A 23,170-nucleotide genomic window follows, 5' to 3' on the forward strand; every position below is an offset into this window, starting at 1 on the left:
AGCTATTGGGGAGGAGGAAGCCCATTACAATATTTATCCCTTTCATATGAAGGGCAAATCTAAAGTAAAAAGGTGCTGAATGCCAGGATCCCATCTGCGTTTTGTAAAATAATAATTAGTATGTATTGTTCAATGATAGATCATATATAGAACCTTTAAAAACAAAGTTAGCCCCTCTCCTTACCAAAAAAAAATGGGTAAAGGGAAAGCCAAGTGGCATTAGTATGGTCTTACTTGAAGCCTATTAGCAAAATAACCATGTTAGTCTTTCCCTTCAGAGCGTCAAGGCTAAAAACTGAGTACAGGGCAATTAAATCTAGTTTTATAGGAAAAATTAGTATTAGTAATAATCTGTCTGATATCGTTTCCCCTTTGCTGAGCAACAGCAAATATCTGAGCCTTGTGGTTCAATTTTCCATTGGAGGAGACATCAGTGACATAGTGTCTGGATATTGTTTTAATTACACATTTCCATGAGTTCTGGAATGGAGGTGGTCACAAACAGCATGCAGGAAAACCTTTTTCCCCACAGAAAGCTCATCCAACAGGCAGCAACTCTTCCTTAAGAATTTATACTAATCAGAGACCAAGTACGACTCTTCTGTTTCTCACATAGTTCCCTCTACCCAGAACCTTTCATGAGTAAAAGTAACAACACATAGCATGTCTTCTCAAGACTGAGCATTTGCTCACGTGCTAAGAAAGAGAGCTTGGAAGAATATATGTAAAAGCACCACCTGGAGACATCTGACATAAGGTGGGGAAAATATAGTAGCACTCCTCCAACTCCACCCACAAATCAAGCCCCACCTACTTGAGACACCAATGTCTCAAAAAATCCCCCCATGGGTTATTCATGAGCAGCTAACATGTTTTTAAATACAAGTTTACCTTGTCCATACTAAGGGCAAACTAGTGATTAACATTGTGTTAGCTGATTAACACATTTTCCAACATGATGCATTTTTTCTGTGGACACCAGCCAGCCCTCACAGTAGGTTGTGCACATTCTCATAATATGATCTTTCCTTTCCTTTCTTACCTGCTTTGAACAGAAATGAATTAGTTAACAATGTTGACATTTAAATTATTGTAACTGAATAAACACTACATAAAGAAAAATGGGGCAATTCACACCTTTCAGAGCTATCATTCCACCCTCTCTGTATTCTTGGACAGATGTCACTGCAGTGGTCACATTTGGGTCCAGATTTTTAAAAGTATTTGGTCATTGCTCCACTCAGCATTGCAAGGCCTAAGTGCCCTAGCTAACTAAATACCTTTTTCAGAAGTGACGTCAGGGACTTAATTGACTTTCTAGGATGTGTCTGTCTCTATGGGATGTCAAGTTTAGTAGAACTTGAAGGTGCTCAGTTGAGCTGCCTGGAAAATGGTATTTCCTTCCCACAGAAAATTTGGATGTTTTTGGATAAACATTTCATTCCAAAATGGGCAGAAATAGCAAAAAATTGAATTTTTTCACGGGAAGAAACATTCCAGAAAATTCCCTTTTGGGTGAACCAAAATGGAAATTGTCAGCTTGCTTCCAGCTGCACGACTCTCCAGGCAGTTGCCTCCCTGTGCTGCTCAATTCTCAAGGGATCTGGGTGCCTGGGCAGTTGGGCAGCCCTAAGAGGCAGCTACCATGGGAGTTGAGGCATCGAGGGTGCCTGGTGTCCATTAAAAGTTTTGTCAGAATTGACACATTCACACAGAACATTTCTATTCTGTGAGATCAGAATCTTCCATTGGAAAAGTGTTCCCCTGGAAATTGTTTGACCAGTTCTAGTGCTCAGTACCTCAGAGGACTGGATATTGAAGTTGCACATCTGCTAATCCCTATTTAAAAAATCAATCCAGCTTTCAATTCCTTGAAAACTAACTGTGCACTTTTCACCCACTTTCTTAGATTTCCCCTTTCCCCCATGCTCGTTCCCCATTTCCCACTGCAGTTTGGCACAGGTATCCTGTGGTGCCCTTCTCTTCTGAACACTTCTCACTCTCTGCAATTTATGATAATACAAATTAATGTGTAAAACAAGATTTTTTTTAACCCAAGAAAGAAACTTCCATTTTAAGAATACTTTAGAGACCAAACTGTAGAATAGATTAGAAAAAAATAAAAACCACATTTTTCTGACATCTCTCCAAACTTAACAAGAACATAAAGTTACTCAAACAATGAAGATCTCATTCTCCACAGAACAATGCAAGAAGCCCTTATTCTTATTAACCTGTTCTACTTAAAGAAAGGGCAAAGAAACACCTTTCAAAAATGTCCTTTGGTGACACTTGCTGTGTTTTAGCTGTCACCATGAGCTGCTCAGTGGCACACATACAGTATTCATGAGGAGAAACAGAAACAGTTTCTACCTGTCAAGGAAACAAAGAACAATGTGAAAGCTAGTACTGTGGAAGCAGGTACTGAAGAGTGGTGCCATTTCACTTCTTTGACAGTCAGGATTATAATCAACAAAGCAAATGGACCAGCACTAAGAATAGAACAACTAAGTGTATTTTTGCTCTCTAATGGTGTACAGCAAGTGTCAATGAAATAGGAAAAAGAACACAAAGAATATAGCTACAATAGACAGGTAGTTGAGAACTCATTCATGAGAGATGAAATCCAAAACTTAGAACAGGTGGACAGAGTCTTTCTCAGCTCATCCACTCCTCAAAATAAAAACTTGCAGTGGCACAGCAGCCATTATATGGTCATCTCAGTTCAGTGTGTGGGCTATATTTGTAAAACAATGGGCCTGCATATTGCAATTGCTGCTGTAACCTACTGATGTTAATGACACGTAAAACCATACTGACATGCACTTGAACAACATAAAAATCATTGTGTACCTAAGTGAGAGTATTGAACCAAACAGGCAAACCTGGCAATTAATATCTATTTAAATGTATAGTCGCATTTTTCATGTAATTAGGTGCTTAACTGGGCATCTAAATTGAGATATGTGTAATAAATTATGATTCACTTAATAGCACTCTAGTGCTTTGTCTTACACCTCCTACAAGTAGCATTACCAAGGAATTATCGATTTTTAAAAAATCTATGTATCACTTTTTCTAATTTAAAATTTTCCTTTGTGTTGAACGTTTACAACATTGAAAAGATGGCTGCCATAATGAAAGTTACTCTTGTTATATAAGCATGGAATATTAAAAACAAAAAATATTCACTATTATGGAAAAATATGAATGATAACACATCTTTGTTATGTTGCAGCCTATATCTAATACTCTTCCTCTTAGAAGCTGATGTGTACTGATTCTCCGCTTACTGTGTCTAATAGCTGGTGTAATAGCTCCATTTATGTCAGTGGAATTACACAGGTGTATATGAATGAGGAATCAGACCCATAGACTAACATTCAAATTATATCTCACAGTCCAAGTAAAAACAAAAAGTCTCCCAAGCCTGTCTTGAGGACCTTTTTATTCTGTAAGACACTGGGCACAGTGCAATGATCTTGCCATAAAGTTACATGGACCTGATTGTATAAAACCTTAACTGGAATTTTACCATTCTTATGTGAAGTGCATCAAGCCAGACAGTGCAAAGCTCTGGCTAGATGTATGTGCTTCAGTGCCTCTGTCCGACCTGCACAAGTGTTTGTGATTGTTGCTCTCTAGTGGCTCATCTGAAGAAAAGATAGAAGTCCTAATGTTGCAAACAGCTAGTGCCAGTTCTCCTTTAGCGATAGTAATAGGGGGCCTGTCTTGTCAGAGTTAAACCTGGATCTATGCAGGAAATAGCTCGACTTGATTATGTAAAGAGTTGTCACTTTGGATGGGCTAGCACCAGCAGGAGAGTGAATTTGTGTGGGGGGGTGGAGGGTGAGAAAACCTGGATTTGTGCTGGAAATGGCCCACCTGCTGATCACTTTAGATAAGCTATTACCAGCAGGACAGTGGGGTGGGAGGAGGTATTGTTTCATATTCTCTGTGTGTATATAAAGTCTGCTGCAGTTTCCACGGTACACAACTGATGAAGTGAGCTGTGGCTCACGAAAGCTCATGCTCAAATAAATTGGTTAGTCTCTAAGGTGCCACAAGTACTCCTTTTCTTTTTGCGAATACAGACTAACACGGCTGTTCCTCTGAAACCAGAGTTAAAGTCCTGAGTTTTATTCCTCAAACTGCAGATGAGTGGTTTAACTACTGTCTGTAAATTTGCAGCCCTATATTGATTAAAACAGCACCACAAAGAAGTAAAATGTATGATTGTATGTTTTTGGCACGTGTCATGGAAAAAAATGAGGAGAGGGGGAGAGAGAGAGAGAGAGAGAGAGAGAGAGAGAGATTGAGATCTCTTTTACCCTGTTCATATAGTATCCAGAAGACGGGTTAGTTTTTCAAAGTATATTTTCAGAATCAGCATTTCAAGGGTATAAATATGACAAATGATATTAGCTGTTAAAAATGAAAGGCTGTCTTAAACTCCTGCAAGAATACCCTGCATCACAAGGTGCGGGGAAGATCTGATCTCCTGATCCCTACCCTAGCTCTCTTTCTGCCCCTGGGGGTGGATCTCTGACCTTCAGTATTCACTCTCTCTGGAGGTTCAGGGAGCACAATGCTGGGGAGGCAGCTGACTATCTCTTTGCCTACACTGCTAGGGGTGATCTTTGGATCATGTTCCAAACAGGTTTGATTGAGCCCCTGCATACAACTGTCCTGGAGATGTCAGGCCAAATCAATCCAGAAGTGGCATAAATGGTGATGTAAGTTATTCAGTGAGGACTAAATTCAGTTCCCCATTTACACTGATGTAAATCTGAGATAACTCTACTGAAATTGGAGTTACAGTGATGCAAAGAGGAGATAAAACAGGAGATTTGGTTCCACTTTCCATACCCACTTAATGCTAAATGGCAAATTAGTCCAAGTTATATTACTGTGTCACTTACATTCTGTTTTTTATCAGTTTACACCCAATCTATACTAGTAATATTTATCATTTTATAATCCGCTACTAGCCCAGAAATAAACCAGGGAAGTGCTTCCACTTTACGCAGTAGTTGGCTGAATTTGGCCTGTCACGTACAATGAGATTATCATGTTTGAAAACGAATCCGCAAATTCGTGGGTTTTATACAAAGCCATATATGTTTTTACTTTTTAGCATACTGATTACTTTGCTCAAAAGCTGGGTCAGTGTCTTCTGAACAAGGTCATAGTACAAGGGTCAAACATTGAAACTAAAAAGACAAGATGCTTTTCAATAATTTTATTCCTTTTAATGGCCCTAAACTATAAGAAGAATATATTGGAACCAATAATATTATTTGCAAATTAACTTCAAACTACAAACCATCAAATGAATATGATAAAGTTACTACAGAACATAATTAGGCTCTATGTCTGAAGCTTACAGTATTAGCTGTCTAAGCAGTGGGGGGGGGGATGAGGGAGTAACAGCAATGAGGGAATTTGCTTTTACCATGGCAACTGACATTCTAAAAATAAAATTGAAAGGCTATTATGTACAGGAATTAACCATGAGAAATGTAACTTAAAAATTAATGCATAATTTTTCATTTGTTTTAATTATAACAAAGTACTATCACAGATTACTTTAAATGTATGGTGGTGATATTTTGTGTGGTAGACTGTAGTACAGTCAACCTTAGCAGATAGGCAATTGTTACACGGAAAGTTTAAAAGAAAGCATGTATTCTCACAAAAGAAATGTTCCAGTTATAATACTAAGTGATAGGAGAAAGAAGAAGAACTCAATTATCAACCATGGCCTGGAGAACCCATCCTGCTAAATGAGATGAGGACCACAGTACCAAAGTGGCTGCCTTGCATATTTCTTCCATAGTCTCTTTGTCACTCCTGGCCCCTTGTTATGGGGCTAGATCCCAGAAGGCATGAGAATACACAACTTACTATGTTTCTTTAGTGCAGGAACTTATCCACTTAATTATGGTGGCCTTCAGAGTCTCCTTGCATCTGAACCTTGGATGAAGGGAGATAAATGTATCCTTAATCTTCCTTAGCACTTGTATATTTCATATAAATTATGAGTTTCATCCTAATCTCTAGCTTATGCCATTTCACCTCCAGATATTCTGCTACAGGACAAGGAGGAAGGTAAAATTACATCATGAGATTGATAGGGCATTAGATTCAATTTGAGAATAAATTCCAAAGATGGTTGAAGAACCACATTATCACGGTGGATGGTGCAGAATTGCTTTGTTACTAACAAAAGTGCACACTCAGGTATATGCCTTGCCAATACAATGCCCACTAAGAAAGCAATCATTGTTGACAGGGAATAATACATTACTAAGAGGTTCATATGGATGCTCACACAGATGTTCAGCCCTGGAATTCATTCTGGAGTTCTGGAATTTCCTGAACAATGGCTCCCATGAGTCTTAGAGAGAGAGAGAGAGAGAGAATATGTCTTTATACAAGTCCCATGGTAGCTATTGAACCTTAATGGAGATATCCATACCTCCCCCGGCCTTGGTTAGCTTCTGCATCTGACCATTGATTCATTCACTGACTATCACCAGCAAGGAATTTGGAGTTGTGGTGCTTTTCCAGCAGAGTCATTTGGCAGGAAGATTGACAAAGAGGTAAACTGGCCAATTCAGCAGCCAAAAGTGTGTTGGTTTGAACTGATAAGCTTGAGAGGTTGTTTTAACATTTAACAGTGTAGGCCAAATCTTGGCCCCCCGTGCAGAGTTTAAGTAAACAGACATTGTGCCAGAGAGTTCCCTGAGGGTTGGGGGTTAAAGAGCCCACTTTGCAGCCACTCTCCGTCTGCTGGAGGCTTTTGTAATTTGTGGATTTAACATAATGATGGAACTACTTTGTCACACTCCTGCCTCTCTTTCTCCCTGGTCCAAACCTAGGGAATGTTTTACATTCATGGAGCACTGCTCTGCACTGTGAGTCCACTTGTTCCAGTAGCGGTTGAAACATTGCCAAACATACAGGTAATATAACCCTCCTTTCTTCTACTTGATATTTCCTCGTTTATTCATCCAAGGATTGCATTAGCCCATTTGGCCACAGCATTGCACTGGGAGGGAGCTCATGTTCAGCTGATTATCCACCTAAAGCCCCAACTCCTTTTCAGAGTCAACTGTAAGTATGGCCTACATTCTTTGTCTGACTTTATGTTTGGCTGTATTAAAATACATGTTTGCTTGTGTCTAGCTTACCTATTCATCTAGATCTCTCTATATTAGTGACCTGTCCTCTGTATTATTTACCACTCTCTACTATTTGTGTACTCTGTAAACTTTATCAGTAATGATTTTACATTTTCTTTAAGGTCATTGATAAAAACGTTAATTAGGATAAGGTTAAGAACCAACCCCTGCAGGACTACACTAGAAATACACCCACTCGATTATTCCCCATTTACAATTACATTTTGAGACTAATCCATCAGCCAGTTTTTAATCAATTGAACGTGTGTCATGTTGATTTTGTATTGTTATATATTCTTAATCTAAATGTCATGTGGTAAGTCTTACAGCAGTCTCAGTACATTTCACCAACACTATTGTCTTATCAACAAAACATATCACCTTTACCCTCCTTTAATTCTTTATTAATTCAATCCGTATCAGCCATTCTATTATTTTGCCCAGTATTGTCGTCAGGCTGACAAGCCTATAATTAACCAGGGCATCCTGTTTATCCTTTTAACATATTGGCACGTTAACCTTTTTTCAGTCCACTGGAACATCTCCAGTTTTCTAAAACTTATTGAAAACCAACAGTAACAGCCTGAGAAGTTCTTGGCCAGCTCTTTTAAAACTCTTGAATGCAAGTTATCTGGACCTGATGATTTTAAAAATGTTTTGCTTTAGTAGATGCTATTTAACATCTTCCTTAATTACTGGTGAAATGAAAAGTATTTAATCATTATATGATATAGCTACATCATCTGGCTTTCCTCAAATATAGAACATAAATATTTATTGAACACTTCTGCCTTTTCTGTATTATTATTGCCATTTCTGCCATTTACATCTAGTAATGAACCAGTACCATTGTTAGGCTTCCTTTTGTTCTTTAATATACCTACAAACTTCTTATAATCCTTAACTCTGCTGGCCATAGAGTTTGATTTATGTCCTTTTGCTTCCCTTATCAATTTTTTCATAGCTCCTGATTTATGTTCATTACTGTCAACTTCCCCTTTGTTTGTTTTATACATATATTATTTTTATAACTACTTTCACTTCATAAGCCACATTAGTATTTTTTTAAACAGTGTGGCCTTTCTTGATTGTAGTTTTTTAGGGCATCTAGTAAAATATTCTTAAACAGTTCCAAATTATCATTCACATTTTTTGTCCATATTCTGTCTCTCAAGTGATTTTGCTCATAATTGTTTTCAGCTTTGTGAAATTGGCCTTTTTAAAATACAAGGTAAATAGCTCTTTGGAGTCTATTCTGTTTATACATAATAAAGGTAATCAAGTCATGATCAGTTGTGCTACTGTTGTGTTTAGGTACATCACTGCTGTAATAATAATGTATATTTTAAAAATCAGCTTCTAGGAGTTCAGCAACTGTGAATGAGTTCTGACTTATTTATCTACAGCTCTTTTCTATCATCTGATCTAATGAATGTATTCGGCTTGACACAAGGAAGGTACACATGGGGCAGCAAGTTTAGCATGATAATCTGTTAATTTTAATCTTGATATGTACATATTTGGGGCAACAATTTACATTCCAATCTTTGGCTTGATTTCAGAAAAAGATGAACAGATGCCCCAATCTTGCAAGGAAAATTCAGTAATGACGTATTCTTCCAATGCCCTGATTTGACCTTTTGACCAACCTTCCAAGCATTCTCCTCAGTATATTGCACTGATTAAAAAAAATGCTGATTTCATTTATGGATTAATTTTTCAAAAACTTTATTCAGCTCCCACTCCTCACCTTTCCTCCATTGCTTTCTGTGCTCCACTGTTCAATAGCCCCTTCCCTCTTTTTGCCCCATTCCCCCCCACCCATCTTGCTCCTCAATTCAGGAGTGTCGCCCTTTGAAAAAAACATAGACAATAGGATTCTTCCTGTACAGTGAACAATGTATTAATTAAACGAGCCCCTTTCATTTTTGTGAAGGTAAACACATTTTAGCCCATGGATTGCTCATTTACTGCAAATATCACTTAGGGTACTGGCTTTCTGCAATTTGGTCTCATAGGTCACATGGTATTGTTTTTGTTGCCTGATGGAGTGACTGAAGGTTTTATTGAGTGAGGGAGAGATTTCTCTGGTGTGGTTTTTTTTTCCACATGAGTTGCAGCCAGGACACTCACAATACACAGAAACCCTTTAAGTACAGGTGTACACACAGGCACCAACTTTCTGATTTTTGCAGGGGTGCTCAACCCCTGCTCTGCCCCAGGCCCTGACCCCACTCCACCCCTTCCCCTATGGCCCCACACCTTCCCTGCCTCTTCCCTCCCCTGATCTGCCCCTGCCCCGCCTCTTCCCACCCCTTTCTGCCCTCTCCCCCAAGCGCACCCCATCCTCGTTCTGCCACTTCCTGCCTCCGCTCCTCCCCCACTCTTCCAGTGCCTCCTGCCCGCCACTGAACAGCTGATCACTGGTGAGCAGGAAGCATGGAGGTAGAGGAGGAGGAGCTTATTGGCAGGGTCAACCAGTGAGTGCTGAACACCCGCTATTTTTTTTCCATGGGTGCTCCAGCCCCAGAGCACCCACAGTCGGCGCCTATGGGTGTACATACACATTAAGTTAGACTGTAAAGTGCAATATGCAAATCCTGCCCAGATCCAGGTCTTTGTCTATACATCTGCCAAAAAAGAGAAAGAAGCCCCCCCATTTTCCTGTTTCAGGGCAGCTCAGGAAAGCACAGAGACTGTATTAAGCTGATCCTCCATCACCAACACCCTAGGAGCAACTCACTGGAAAGCAGATGGCCAGTAGAAAGCAAGCTGCACCCTTTAAAGCCCTGTAGAAAATGATTCCTCCCATACTTCCACTTCATGCTGTGGAACTCGCATAGGCCTCTGGGAGGCAACATCTCTCTCTGTGGCAGAATGCTTCCCCGTGTTCCCCCAACAGTGTGTCTCTGCACAACTTCATCATCAAACGAGTGGTGCCTTAAAGGCACATCTAGCCCCTAACATACACACCAATATATTTAATATTACAAGAGAGAACTGTTTAGTAGCTCTGCAATATGTTTTGCCTCTTCTTAAATTCTTTGCCTTTTACTTGACATAAACACCCTATTAGACAAGTGTTATTCGATTATTGTGTTACAGAGCAACATGGGGTTTTTTTGTAACATTTAAAGTGGATCTTTTGTTTATACAGTGGCATGATATTTTTGAAGTCTTGTTAACTTGCTTCTTAGCCCTGAATTTGAATCCTTTATCATTAAAAGGAAAGATTGTGATTTTATATACTCAGAGCCACAATCCCCTTAAAATATGCACCAGCACAGATTCAACATGGTGACAGTGACTTTATAGCCTTTTGACTAGGTGAGACAGAATGATATAAGTTCTTCATAGATAAGGAGAAACAGGGCAGGTGATTCCTATTCATCTTACCATTGTATTTTCTGAAACAATATGTCATTGCTACTCTATGTATTATTGGTCTAACTCTTTACAATAACCTTGTGCAGCTCTGTGAACTCTGGAAGTGATGAAGTATTGCATGAAAAATACTCTTGGCCTCTAAGAAGATTTTGCTAAAATAATTCTTATGTGTTTCACTTGGCTAGTAGGCCAATGTAGATTGACTGTAATGAGACTTGCGATTTTGCATACCTGTTCTGAGGCATGGTTAATGTTCGTTATCAGTTTCCAGGATAATTTGTTTTACTTTTAATTGGAAGACAAAGTATTCTCAGTGTGCACATACAGGATCAGATTCTGATTACTTAAAATTAAATGGTATTACTCCTGCTTTATTTTCACAGTGGTGGAAATCAGAATCTGGCCCATGCCGTCTATTGATCTGGAGAAGCTGAATGTCTGACATAACTCATGCTCAAATAGTATGAGTGAAAGTAACTACAAAGCCAGAAAAGAAAAGAGGATCACAGGACCTGCTGAGAGAACTGAGTTTTGCTGAGAGGCAAGAATGAAAGTAGGCCGGCAAGGGCCACTAAGGTATACTGGTAAGAATCCTAGAATCCTAGAATCACAGAATATCAGGTTTGGAAGGGACCTCAGGAGGTCATCTAGTTCAACCCCATGCTCAAAGCAGGACCAATCTCCAACTAAATCATCCCAGCCAGTGCTTTGTCAAGCCTGACCTTAAAAACCTCTCAGGAAGGAGATTCCACCACCTCCCTAGGTAACGCATTCCAGTGCTTCACCACCCTCCAAGTGAAAAAGGTTTTCCTAATATCCAACCTAAACCTCCCCCACTGTAACTTGAGACCATTACTCCTTGTTCTGTCATCTGCTACCACTGAGAACAGTCTAGATCCATCCTCTTTGGAACCTCCTTTCAGGTAGCTGAAAGCAGCTATCAAATCCCCCCTCATTCTTCTCTTCTGCAGACTAAACAATCCCAGTTCCCTCAGCTTCTCCTCATAAGTCATGTGTTCCAGTCCCCTAATCATTTTTGTTGCCCTCCGCTGGACACTTTCCAATTTTTCCACATCCTTCTTGCAGTGTGGGGCCCAAAACTGGACACAGTACTCCAGATGAGGCCTCACCAATGTCGAATAGAGGGGAACGATCACGTCCCTCGATTTCCTGGCAATGCCCCTACTTATACATCCCCAAATGCCATTGGCCTTCTTGGCAACAAGAGCACACTGTTGACTCATACCCAGCTTCTCGTCCACTGTAACCCCTAGGTCCTTTTCTGCAGAACTGCTGCCGAGCCATTCGGTCCCTAGTCTGTAGCAGTGCATGGGATTTTTCCATCCTAAGTGCAGGACTCTGCACTTGTCCTTGTTGAACTTCATCAGATTTCTTTTGGTCCAATCCTCCAATTTGTCTAGGTCCCTCTGTATCCTATCCCTACCCTCCAGCATATCTACCTCTCCCCCGCAACTTAGTGTCATCTGTGAACTTGCTGATGGAGCAATCCATCCCATCGTCCAGATAATTAATGAAGATATTGAACAAAACCGGCCCCAGGACCTACCCTTTGGGCACTCCGCTTGATACTGGCTGCCAACTAGACAGGGAGCCATTGATCTAGCCAGCTTTCTATCCACCTTGTGGTCCATTCATCCACCCCATACTTCTTTAACTTGCTGGCAAGAATATGGAGACTGTATCAAAAGCTTTGCTAAAGTCAAGGAATAACACGTCTACTGCTTTCTCCTCATCCACAGAGCCAGTACCAGCTCATACGCAGCCGATGTTAAAGCGCTGCTGCGGCAAAGGCCCCTCCTTAAAGCGCTGCCATGGCAGTGCTTTAACATCGCTGCCCCTTTTGCGCCCCCCCGGCCCCCGTCTGTGGCCCTGCCAATAGGGACCTTACCGACAGGAGAGGGCAAAAGGAGCAGCTGCCCGGGGGTCGGCAATTTAAAAGGGCCAGCGGCAGCAGCTGGAGCCCCAGGCCCTTTTAAATCGCTGCCAGAGCCCCAACGGTGCGGGCCAGGCAGCATGGATGGGCTGGTGGGGGAGGCTGATCCCCCCCAGCCCCACCCCTTCCACCTGAGGCCCCGCCTTTTCCAGGGGGCCCAGAGCCAGGCCCCCGTACCGGTAAGTGTTTAATATTACTTTCACCCCTGCTCAGAGGCAAGAGCAGTCTGAGACTTAGGCTATATCTATACTACAGAGTTAAGTGACTTAAGTTTCATCGACGATCATAAATCGCTGTAATTACATCACTTCTTCATGTTCACACAATGCTCCTTGTGTCGGCGGAGCACATCCACAGTTAGTGCTCCAGCACTGACAGAGAGAGCAGTGCAACGTGGGTAGCTGTCCCACTGTGCAAATTGCCACCTTCTCCTACTAGGAGTTTTGGAAATGGATCGCAGTGCATCATGGGGGTGGGATCACCGTTCCAGGATGCACTTTTCTCCAGCCCATAATTCCAAGGGCTTCTGACTGTGTTTTGCACCATTTTTTGACTGCCCCTGTAAACTTTGCATCCACCATTTCTGCCTGAAAGTGTGGATCCAGCACTGCTCACCAATCTTGTGATAAGCGTAATGAACACAACACAGCTGATCCTGCAGTATTTCATGAACTGCGAATCTGAACAGGAATCTGTATTGCCTGCCCTGCTGTGTACCATGGAAAGAAACAATTCAAGATTGATGTTGGCATTCAAGAGCAGCTGCAGACCATCTCTGTTGGGCTTGGGAAACAAGCATTGAGTGGAGGGATTGGATTGTGATGCAGCTATGGGATGATGAGCCGTGGCTGCTGAACTTTTGTATGTGCAAACCCACCTTCCTCAAACTCTGTGTGGAGCTTGTCCTCACTCTCTGGTGCAAAGACACCAAAATTAGAGCTGCCCTAACAGTGGAAAAGCATGTGATCGCTTTAAGCTGGTAACTCCAGACTGCAAATCAGTTTGGAGTTGGGAAGTCCACCGTGGGGGTTGCAGTGATGCGAGTATGCAGGGCCATTAATCACCTCCTGCTACGCAGCAATTGGATTCCCTAACAGCGGCAGGGCGATAGATGACACACACATCCCAATTTTGGCCCCAGACCATCTTGCGGTAGAGTACATCTACAGAAAGGGCTACTTCTCTAAGGTATTGCAGGCTCTGGTGGATCACCAGAGTTGTTTCACTGACATCAGTGCGTGATGGTCAGGGAACATGCATGATGCACACATCTTCAGGAACACTGGCCTGTATAGAAAGCTGCATGCAGGGACTTTCTTTCCAGGCCAGAAGATTCCAATGGCAAGCTGGACATGCCCATCGTGATCCTGGGAGACCCAGCCTACCCCTCACTCCCATAGCTCATGAAACTGTACACCTTGACAGCAGCAAGGAGCACTTCAACAACAGGCTCAGCAGGTGCAGAACGACTGTAGAATGTGCGTTTGGCAGATTAAAGGGTCCCTGATGCTGCCTTTGTGGCAGATTAAACCTCATTGAGGACAATATTCCCATGGTCATAGCAGCCTGCATAACAATTGTGAAGTCAAGGGGGAAAAGTTTCCACAGAGGATCTCACAGCCGTGTGTAAATCCTGTTGTCATTATGGTGATTTCCAGGGGGAAATCATTATGGAAAATGTCCCTAGGGATGGAGTGCAAGGGGTACTGCGACAGGCTGGGAATGTGAAAGGAATGTATGGTGGGAGATTGGGGAGGGCAAGGAAGTCAGTCAAACACACTTGCAGTACAATCAGGGACCTCAGCATCTCTGTTTGGTCCTCCGTGGATGTCTGCTCTCAATCCTCTATTATCTAATCCTGGCCCTGTCTCCTCTCCTGGCTATCCATATCTAGTTTTTCATTTATTGTTTCTCTCCAGGCTCTGTGCTCACTATTGGCCTGATCTGACAATTGCAGTGCTTCACGAAACATGTCCTCCGAACGCCTCCTTGTTCACCTCCTTATCTGACAGAGGCGCTCCGCTGGTGTATAGGAGCTGGCCCTCAAGGGCACAGCTGCATAAACAAAAGAAACAATCCACAGAATCAGCATTGTGTATGCACTCACAGTCTTGAATCATTAAAGTTACAAACATCTCTTTCTCACTTTCCCTTGGGAAGAACACAGCCTGGCTAGAGCACTAAACATGATGAGTTCTTATTTGGGGGTGGGGGTGGGATGCAAGACAGGACAAAGCGTCTGGGTGGTTTCAGAAGGGGATCAGTACAAGTGCCTAGGGACGCTATTCTGAATACTGGTACCATTTTCCACAGATGGGGTGATCAAAGCTGAAATCATACTACTGAGGGTGGCTGAAGGTGTAAGGGTGCATCTCCTGCATGCGTGTGGCTTCAGACTGGGTCGGTATGATTAGGGTTAGGGTTGCTTTGGTTCCTCCAGAAGTAATTGCTGAGTGGTGAGCAAAGTGTCTTACAATGGAGGAAGAAACAAAGCAGCTCTGCCAAGGAATCTTCAGCAGAGGATTGCAGAGTATCTGCAGAAAAGTTCCCTAGAGAGGACTATGCATTAACAAACCTTTCTGCAGGTCCCTACTGTGCAGTTGCACAGGGCAGCTGCAAACTGTACCTAATGTTAATTTTGAGCCCTTCTCCCACGTGCACCATGTAACAAAACAAAGGACATCTCTACCTCATGTAACCATGCGCAGTTGAAGCAAAATGATTTCTTACTGGAGCACCCCTCTCCTGCTTCAGGCATGCCAGAGCTAGACTGCTGGGACTGGCTAGACCCCTCTAGAGTACAGAAGAGGTCCTGGCTTGCCAGGCCACTGGATGAGCCTGTCAGCTGTGCCACATCCTTATCCAACTCGACTTTCTTGTCCACCACGTCGTCCTTGGGGTTGACTCCACTGGCCGCTGGCTCCAGTCCCCCTGTGTATCCACAGATCTCTTGGTGATGGAGGTGGGGTCACCGCTAAAGATAGCATGCAGCTTCTTGTAGAAGTGGCATATTTTTGGTGCCACACCAGAGCAATGGTTGGCCTCCCTTGCCTTCTGGTATGCCTGCCTCATCTGCTTGATCTTATCACAGCACTGCTGCGTGTCCCTTTCATGCCCCTTCTCATCCATACCACGAGCAATCTGCTTCTAGGTGTCAAAGTTCCTATGGCTGAATTGGAGTTACGACTGCACAGTCTCCTCTCCCCACAGACCCAACAGATCCTGCAACTCTGGTGTACTTCAGGAGGGAGAACCTTTGCTGCAGAAAGCTGGCACGGTCAGCTGGGAAGTTGCAATGTGAACTGTCCATGCTGAGCAAACAGGAAGTGGAATTAAAAAAAAATTCACAGGACTTTAAAAGGAGAGGTACCTGGCTGCGGAGTAGGACAGCGGAGTAGAAAGTGCTTACCAGAGCAGTCATGATGGGCATTGTGGGACACCTCCTGGAGGCCACTTCGGGTGACATAAGCAAGCACACTGTCTGTACTGACATTACGTCACTCTAACTTTATCGCAAAAATCTCTATGCTGCTCGTTGAGGTGGTTTTATTATGTCAGCACAGCAGGAGAGTTAAATCAGTGGGAGGAGCATTGTTGTATGTACACCTCAACCATTTTGTCGACAACAACTGACTTTTGTTGACAAAACTTTTTAGTGTAGACAGGGCCTTATTTCAGTATTGTGGTTACCTTGCAAAGGCGGAAATGATGATGTAACCTTTAGAAATATTTTCAGTAGAAAAATACAGTTGTTGATAACTATATGCAGTAGTAAGTGACATTTTCTTACCCTGTCATCATGAGATTATATCTTCTAGCCATGTTTGTAAAGTGCCTAGCACAATGGGGTACTGGTTCATATCTGGGGTTCATAGGCAGTACCACAATTCAAATAATATATAAAAATAAGTGCTTCTGGTGGGTATTACTTCCTACCCATTTGAACAGCACAAATCTGCAATTGCAGGTACAGGTAGAGAGTAAAGAGAATGAAAATGAATTTTCCACAAGAGTCATTAACATGCATAAGTGAAAGCACATTTATAAATGGAGGGTGGGATGAGATGCCTTTCACCTTCTAAGTCCCTGCTCCAAAGCCCATTGCAGTTCAGTGGAAATCCCTGATTTCCAGGGACTTTGGATCAGGCTCTGTATATTTAGTTATTAGTACAGCAGGTCAGGAACCAGAATTTCTGTTCTGTGGGAAAATGAGACATTTCAAATTAATATTAATATTAATAATTTCAATTATTAATTGGAATTTCTCATTTAAATTAAAATTTTGAAAGATTTTAATTTGAGACCATCAAAACATTTTGTTTCAATAAAGTCATTTTGATTAATTTTGTTTTGACTTTTATATTATATTTACATATAAAATATTATATATGTAAAATATTATATATATATATATAACATAGTATTAATATTAATATTTAAATAATATACATGTCAAAAGGAAATAATACTAGCTCAACAAAAAGTTTCAACCTTGTTTAAATAAAACATTTTGGCACCATCAAAACTAAATGCTTTGTCTTCTTCCTAACACAAATTTCATTTAAATCAACACATTCCTGCAGAACATTTAGGGTATGTCTACACTACGAAATTAGGTAGAATTTATAGAAGTCGGTTTTTTAGAAATTGTTTTTATATATTCGAGTGTGTGTGTCCCCACAGAAAATGCTCTAAGTGCATTAAGTGCATTAACTCGGCAGAGTGCTTCCACAGTACTGAGGCAAGCGTCGACTTCCGTAGTGTTGCACTGTGGGTAGCTATCCCACAGTTCCTGCAGTCTCCGGAAATGAGATTCAAAAGTTTGCGGTTCTTTTCCTGTCTACCTGGCCAGTGCATCTGAGTTGAGAGTGCTGTCCAGAGCGGTCACAATGGAGCACTCTGGGATAGCTCCCGGAGGCCAATACCGTCGAATTGTGTCCACAGTACCCCAAATTCGACCCGGCAAGGCCGATTTAAGCGCTAATCCACTTGTCAGGGGTGGAGTAAGGAAATCAATTTTAAGAGCCCTGTAAGTCGAAAAAAAGGGCTTCATCGTGTGGACAGGTGCAGGTTTACATCGATTTAACGCTGCTAAATTCGACCTAAAGTCCTAGTGTAGACCAGGGCTTAGATTTCAACAAAGCTGCATTTTTCGACAGAAACTGTTCCACTGAAATTTTTTTGATGAGTTCTAGTCCTTAGGCTTTTATGTGGTATTCACGGGAACAGCATCAGACATACTAGATTCAATGGGTATTTACATGAATGTCATCTTCATTTCCTTAGGTATTTCCCTGTAATTTAGTATTCATTAGAGACACTTAAAGAGTCATCATTTTCTTTGATGACTAATGGTGACGTCCAAGTCTCAAGAAATTGCTATGGCAGTGAAATGAAAATTAGTCTTTTTTATTTTTCTCTTGGAGAGGTATGAAAGGATGTTAATTAATATTTCTAACTCACTTTGTCTAATAAATTACTAATTCCACCATTTTATTGCAATCATTGTGACACAGAGACATGGTTTGTTTTTTAAATATTTGTTTCTTCTATAAGTGTCCCTTAAAGACACACTGCACATTTCCTCAAACACAAGAACAGTTGATTAGCATCGCTTTAAAGCTCCACAGGATTCAATTATGCAGCTATGTTATGTATGTTAACCACAACATGGAAGTTACAGATAGTCAAAGTTGGCAAAATATGTCTTACATGCAGATGCTAGGCAGGTGTTCATTGGGCCAGATCCACCTTTGTGTGTACAAATTGGATTAGAGGAAGGGATTCATCACGCAGAGGCAGGGAAGCCACTGGAGAAGGGAGGCCAGCTTTAAAGTTCTGCAAGCATTTGTGCCAGTAAAATTCAATTGCCCACCAAAAAGCTAACCTAATTGAGGCACAAAATTGACCAAAGGAAAAATCATGTTTGGATCTGAACTATTAGTCACTGAAGACCTAGTTCTGATACCGTCCTCGGGCTGGGTAACCTTACTCCACAAGTAACTCCATCAGCATGAATGTGGTTGTTAGATAATGATAACCAATGTGCATCTGATGAAGTGAGCTGTAGCTCACGAAAGCCTCTGCTCAAATAAATTGGTTAGTCTGTAAGGTGCCACTAGTACTCCTTTTCAATGTGCATAAGGTATCATGCCCTCTTTCATTAGTGTTTGCTCAGCTCTACGGAAAACTCTTGTAAAGCCAAATTCAGTGGAGTTGTGCTAATTTACATCAGCAGAGTATTTGGCCCATAAGTGCTTATTTATCCCTCTACTTGGTGCTTTGCCAGGGTCAGTCTGTAAAGCAGTGGTGCAAGAGAAGTGATACTATATGTCTGTTTTCAGACCTGTAAATGCACGTGTTTGACTTTCACACACCACTTATTCACTTAAAATAGTGCACTTTGGACGGATATTTTTATAGGAGCAGTGGCATTCTACATGAGAGTAGTTCAAGGGTATGTTGTACCTCTTTGTTTATTTGTTATCTACATTAAGAACCATTGGTTTAAAAAAAAAGGTATTTTTTGGCATGTACTTTTTTAAAGGGCAGCAAAGCCTATGTGATTCAGCAGCTTAAATAATACCAATGTGTTACTAATAAAACTACCCCAAAGGTTTATTGAAAACAAGGACATTAATCTAAACCTAAACATTTTCTTAGGTCCTTAATGCTTATCCATCTTCTGACAGCATTTATGTCCTGTATATATTAGCATGTCAGAACTGAAAATCATAGAGTGAATGCAGACTGCATGCTCAGGCTCAGATTCAATTGTGAAATACTCCAGGTGGTTTTCCTACTGCAAAATATGATCTCCATTTTATAAGATGCTGGGCACTCTGGCCAAAATACAGCAAAGTACTTAAGCAGGTGCTGATCAGCATTTGAGCAGTCCAATTGATTTCAGTAGGACCTGGGTATTTAAAATTAAGTATGTGCTGTAAGCATTATGACAGGTTTCAGAGTAGCAGCCGTGTTAGTCTGTATTTGCAAAAAGAAAAGGAGTACTTGTGGCACCTTAGAGACTAACCAATTTATTTGAGCATAAGCTTTTGTGAGCTACAGCTCACTTCATCTGATGCTTCATCTGTAAGCATTATGTTGGATTGCAGTCAGAGTGCTTAGCACCTTGCAGGTCAAACCCCATATCAAATGCATACTGTGTATATTTTATGTTATCCAGGAGACTTTATTATAAATACAATTAACATTAGCATGTGCACCTTATTCAGGAAAGCAACTGGGAGAGTGATATTTTAACTACTGATTTTTAATACTTTATTATTTTTCATTTTGTAAATATTTAGTACATAAAGGTGGACGAACAGGGCTAGCTAATTAGGCTGTTATTTTAAGTGGTCTCAAAGTTAAGTTCCATGCTATCTTTCTGCAGATTTTCTAATCTGGCTTCCATACTGATCACTCATGGAACAGAAGGTTCTTGAATTTTTATGTCTGCATCACTGAAATACATGTAATCTATCTAATGTCCAATGCCTTTCAGCTTGGGTAGTCCCTTAGATCTGTGCCGGTTGAGTGCAAAGCAGGGGTAAAGCACTACATCAAATGTCCTTTAGAGCTTCAATCTGTACGTGCCAGCTGAGTAAGCAGTGCTTGCAGATATAGAAGAACTGACTATGCTGAATTTCATTATTTCTTCTTTCATAATTTATGGAAGCAACAGGGCTGGAGACTGCTGAAGTCAGTGTTTGATTATTTAGGTTAAACAAACATACTGCATTTAAGTCTGTGTAGCTGCAGTGAAACCTGTTAATTAGAGCCGGTCAAAAATGTTCTGCAGAAATGATTTGCTGTTGGAAAATGCTGTTTTATTTAAATTGGAACCTTTTGTGGGACTGTGCTGCTGACATTTTATTTAGAAAATAAACTGAAAAAAGTGTTTCAATAAGGTCAAAACATTCCTTTTTCCCTTACTGGATTTGGAATGAAAGGCAATTTTGAAATGCCAGAATTTTGTACAGAATAGAAATTTCAAATTTCCACCAGCTTCACTGTTCATTATGTCAAAAACTGTGGTCAGTGTGCACGTGTTTCTTCATACTGTTCACTGTACATCAGGTGGGGAATTATGAAACTAAACTCAAATCCAAAACAATTGCAACTTTTCAAACCCCAGAACAAGTATTCCTAATCAGACTATCTAGGTTAGGGATGCCTGGTTTGGGGTTTGATTGGCTGCAGATGTGTTAAATTTGAATTTAGCTTCATAATGATTATAGGTGGTGGAGCTTCATCACTGCTGCTATGCTCCATTGTATGTGTGTAAGGATTAGAATCAAGCATCATCTAACCAAACTGGAAGGGTTTGTTTTGGCTGAACTCAAACCAGACACCTCGGGTGCAAGTTCAGTGGTCACCTTTGTTGTCATATTGTGGTATAATGCCATAATAATGTTACCTCAGAAAATCCCTGTGCCATGGGATACCATCCCCAAAATGCAGAAAGAAGCCCCCTACTGGTCCCCATGTGGCTGGCCATTTCCTACTACTTGCATTTCTTCTTTGAAAGGGGAGCTTTATAAAGCCATTGTTGTGATGCTAAGGCTCTGTATATTGTGATGTATTGCTCTATACACATCATCACATTAAGGGTGGAGTTTACCAAACTGTGCAGTTGAACCTAACCGCCTCAGATCTGCTTATCTTGAGTAAAAGTAAAACCTAGCCATGTCATGAAGGCCCTACTCTGGGTGAGATTTTCAACAAGTTATCTAATCCTGCTCCCATTGAAGTAGCTGGTAAAACTGCCATTGACTTCAGCGTGAGCAGAGTTAGGCCAACACTAAGTGCTTTTGAAACTCCCGAACTCTTAGTTACTATGAGGTGCTTGAAGTCAATAGGCGTTTAGCCTAAGGTTATCAGAATTTGTTTCTTGCATTTAGAATTAAGAAGTTAGAATTCCAAGTTGATTTGCAGGACTTTAACTATAACACTCTTATTAGTTGTAATAGGATTTATGCATTTAAAGATTTGTGCAAACAGTTGAAAAATATAGCCCTTCAGATGCTTCATTTATTTAAGTAACCAATGCCCTAGACTGGACGATTTTGTCCATTCTTCCTGCTTGCAAGACAAGTAATAAATTTTCAGTAATTAAAAAGTGTACCCTCAGAGAATACTGGAAAGGAAAATAACACAAACATTAATGTAGAGAACTTCTTCTGACAGACACATCTGATTATTGCTATGCTTTAAATGCAAAATCTGATAATATACTTCTGTAATTCCTTGTATAATGAAATACTTAAGAAATATATTACAGTCATTGGATCATCATTAACAACTATGAAATTAAGTGTCCCGTGGGTTTTTTCCAATTTAAAGAGGGTTAAATTGCTAATTTTCATGTTAATTAGCATTCATTCTGAAGAGAAGCAAACGTAATTCCATAGCATCTAGCATTTAACAATTTAGCTTATCTAGACATTAAATTTAAAGGAAGCTCTGCATTATTTGCTAGAGATTTCTTAAGTACTAATGATTAAGGGAATCTCATTATTCTAACAACATGAAATTTCCAAGGATGAATATTGTTAATTTATATACTTTATCTCTGCATAATAAAAAAGTAACACAGCACTTACAGTGTGGCAGGTGCATCGGTTCTTATTAAAGAACATTGGACTTCATAGATTTGTGTGTTTAAAATAAAATCATTTTGTATGCTGACATTTAGAATTGGAATTTGTTGCCTCAAGACCTACACCTTCACTGAGCTGTGCTCAGGGGCATTTGATCATTCCATTTCTGCTACCCAAATACATGCAGTCACAGTTATAGAATCATAGAATATCAGGGGTGGAAGGGACCTCAGGAGGTCATCTAGTCCAACCCCCTGCTCAAAGCAGGACCAATCCCCAATTTTTGCCCCAGATCCCAAATGGCCCCCTCAAGGATTGAACTCACAACCCTGGGTTTGGCAGGCCAATGCTCAAACCACTGAGCTATTGAAACATCTTCATATAACACAAAAATTAATGCCTCCTTTCTTAATGTTTAAAAAATGAATCCATCGTATTAGTAACTACAAACTGCAGATATTAATTATAAAATTAATTTGAATTGAGGCAAATAAAAGTTATGGTTCAATTTAGTGTTATGCATACTGCTCTCTCTTATAGCATTAGCTGCATACCACCTCTTTTTTTTTTTTTAAAAATGCTGATGTAATTCAGTGGGTGTTTTCCCTTTAGTTACATCAGGGTTTGTGATGTGTCAGAACCTGATGGCTTGTTTCACTACATCATAAATTCATCACTGCTGGATTGCAGTAGGTAGACGATAAGATGCACCATGCAACCCTTCTGGACCATAGCAGCCGTGGTGTAGAGATGATTTGGGAAATGTAGGGACTCTAAACATGCTAATTGAAATAAGTCAAATGAGAGCTCATAGCATGAAGGTAGGATGGTGATTAGGTCAATATAGTATCCAGGAGAAAGAACATACAGACAGCTAGAAGGCAGCAATGCTACTATATATGTCTTTTTTTTTCTCGGGCCCTTATTGAGGGCTCTTGGTGTTTACTATATTAAAAACATACAATTTTGAGCCAATATAAAATCTGTAGTACACTTGCTAACTGACCTGTTTGCCCAAAAATGCAGTTCATCACTGA

The 23,170-nt window shown here is 40.7% G+C and overlaps 1 protein-coding gene across 5 annotated transcripts in view; it reads right to left on the reverse strand.

Annotated features, from left to right (window-relative positions):
- ZNF804B (zinc finger protein 804B) overlaps nucleotides 1-23,170 on the reverse strand; it is a 353,090-nt gene that overhangs the window by 14,766 nt on the left and 315,154 nt on the right. The window contains exon 1 of one of the 5 annotated variants that reach the window (XM_075125871.1): nucleotides 892-974. The exons of the other annotated variants lie outside the window; for them this stretch is intronic. Coding sequence (XP_074981972.1) covers nucleotides 892-900 — 9 coding nt within the window. The 5' untranslated portion in view covers nucleotides 901-974. Of the gene's footprint in view, nucleotides 1-891; nucleotides 975-23,170 lie in introns of those variants that run through there. 5 annotated transcript variants of the gene reach the window in all.

Source organism: Caretta caretta, chromosome 2, assembly GCF_965140235.1.
Source record: "Caretta caretta isolate rCarCar2 chromosome 2, rCarCar1.hap1, whole genome shotgun sequence".
NCBI lineage: Eukaryota > Metazoa > Chordata > Testudines > Cheloniidae > Caretta > Caretta caretta.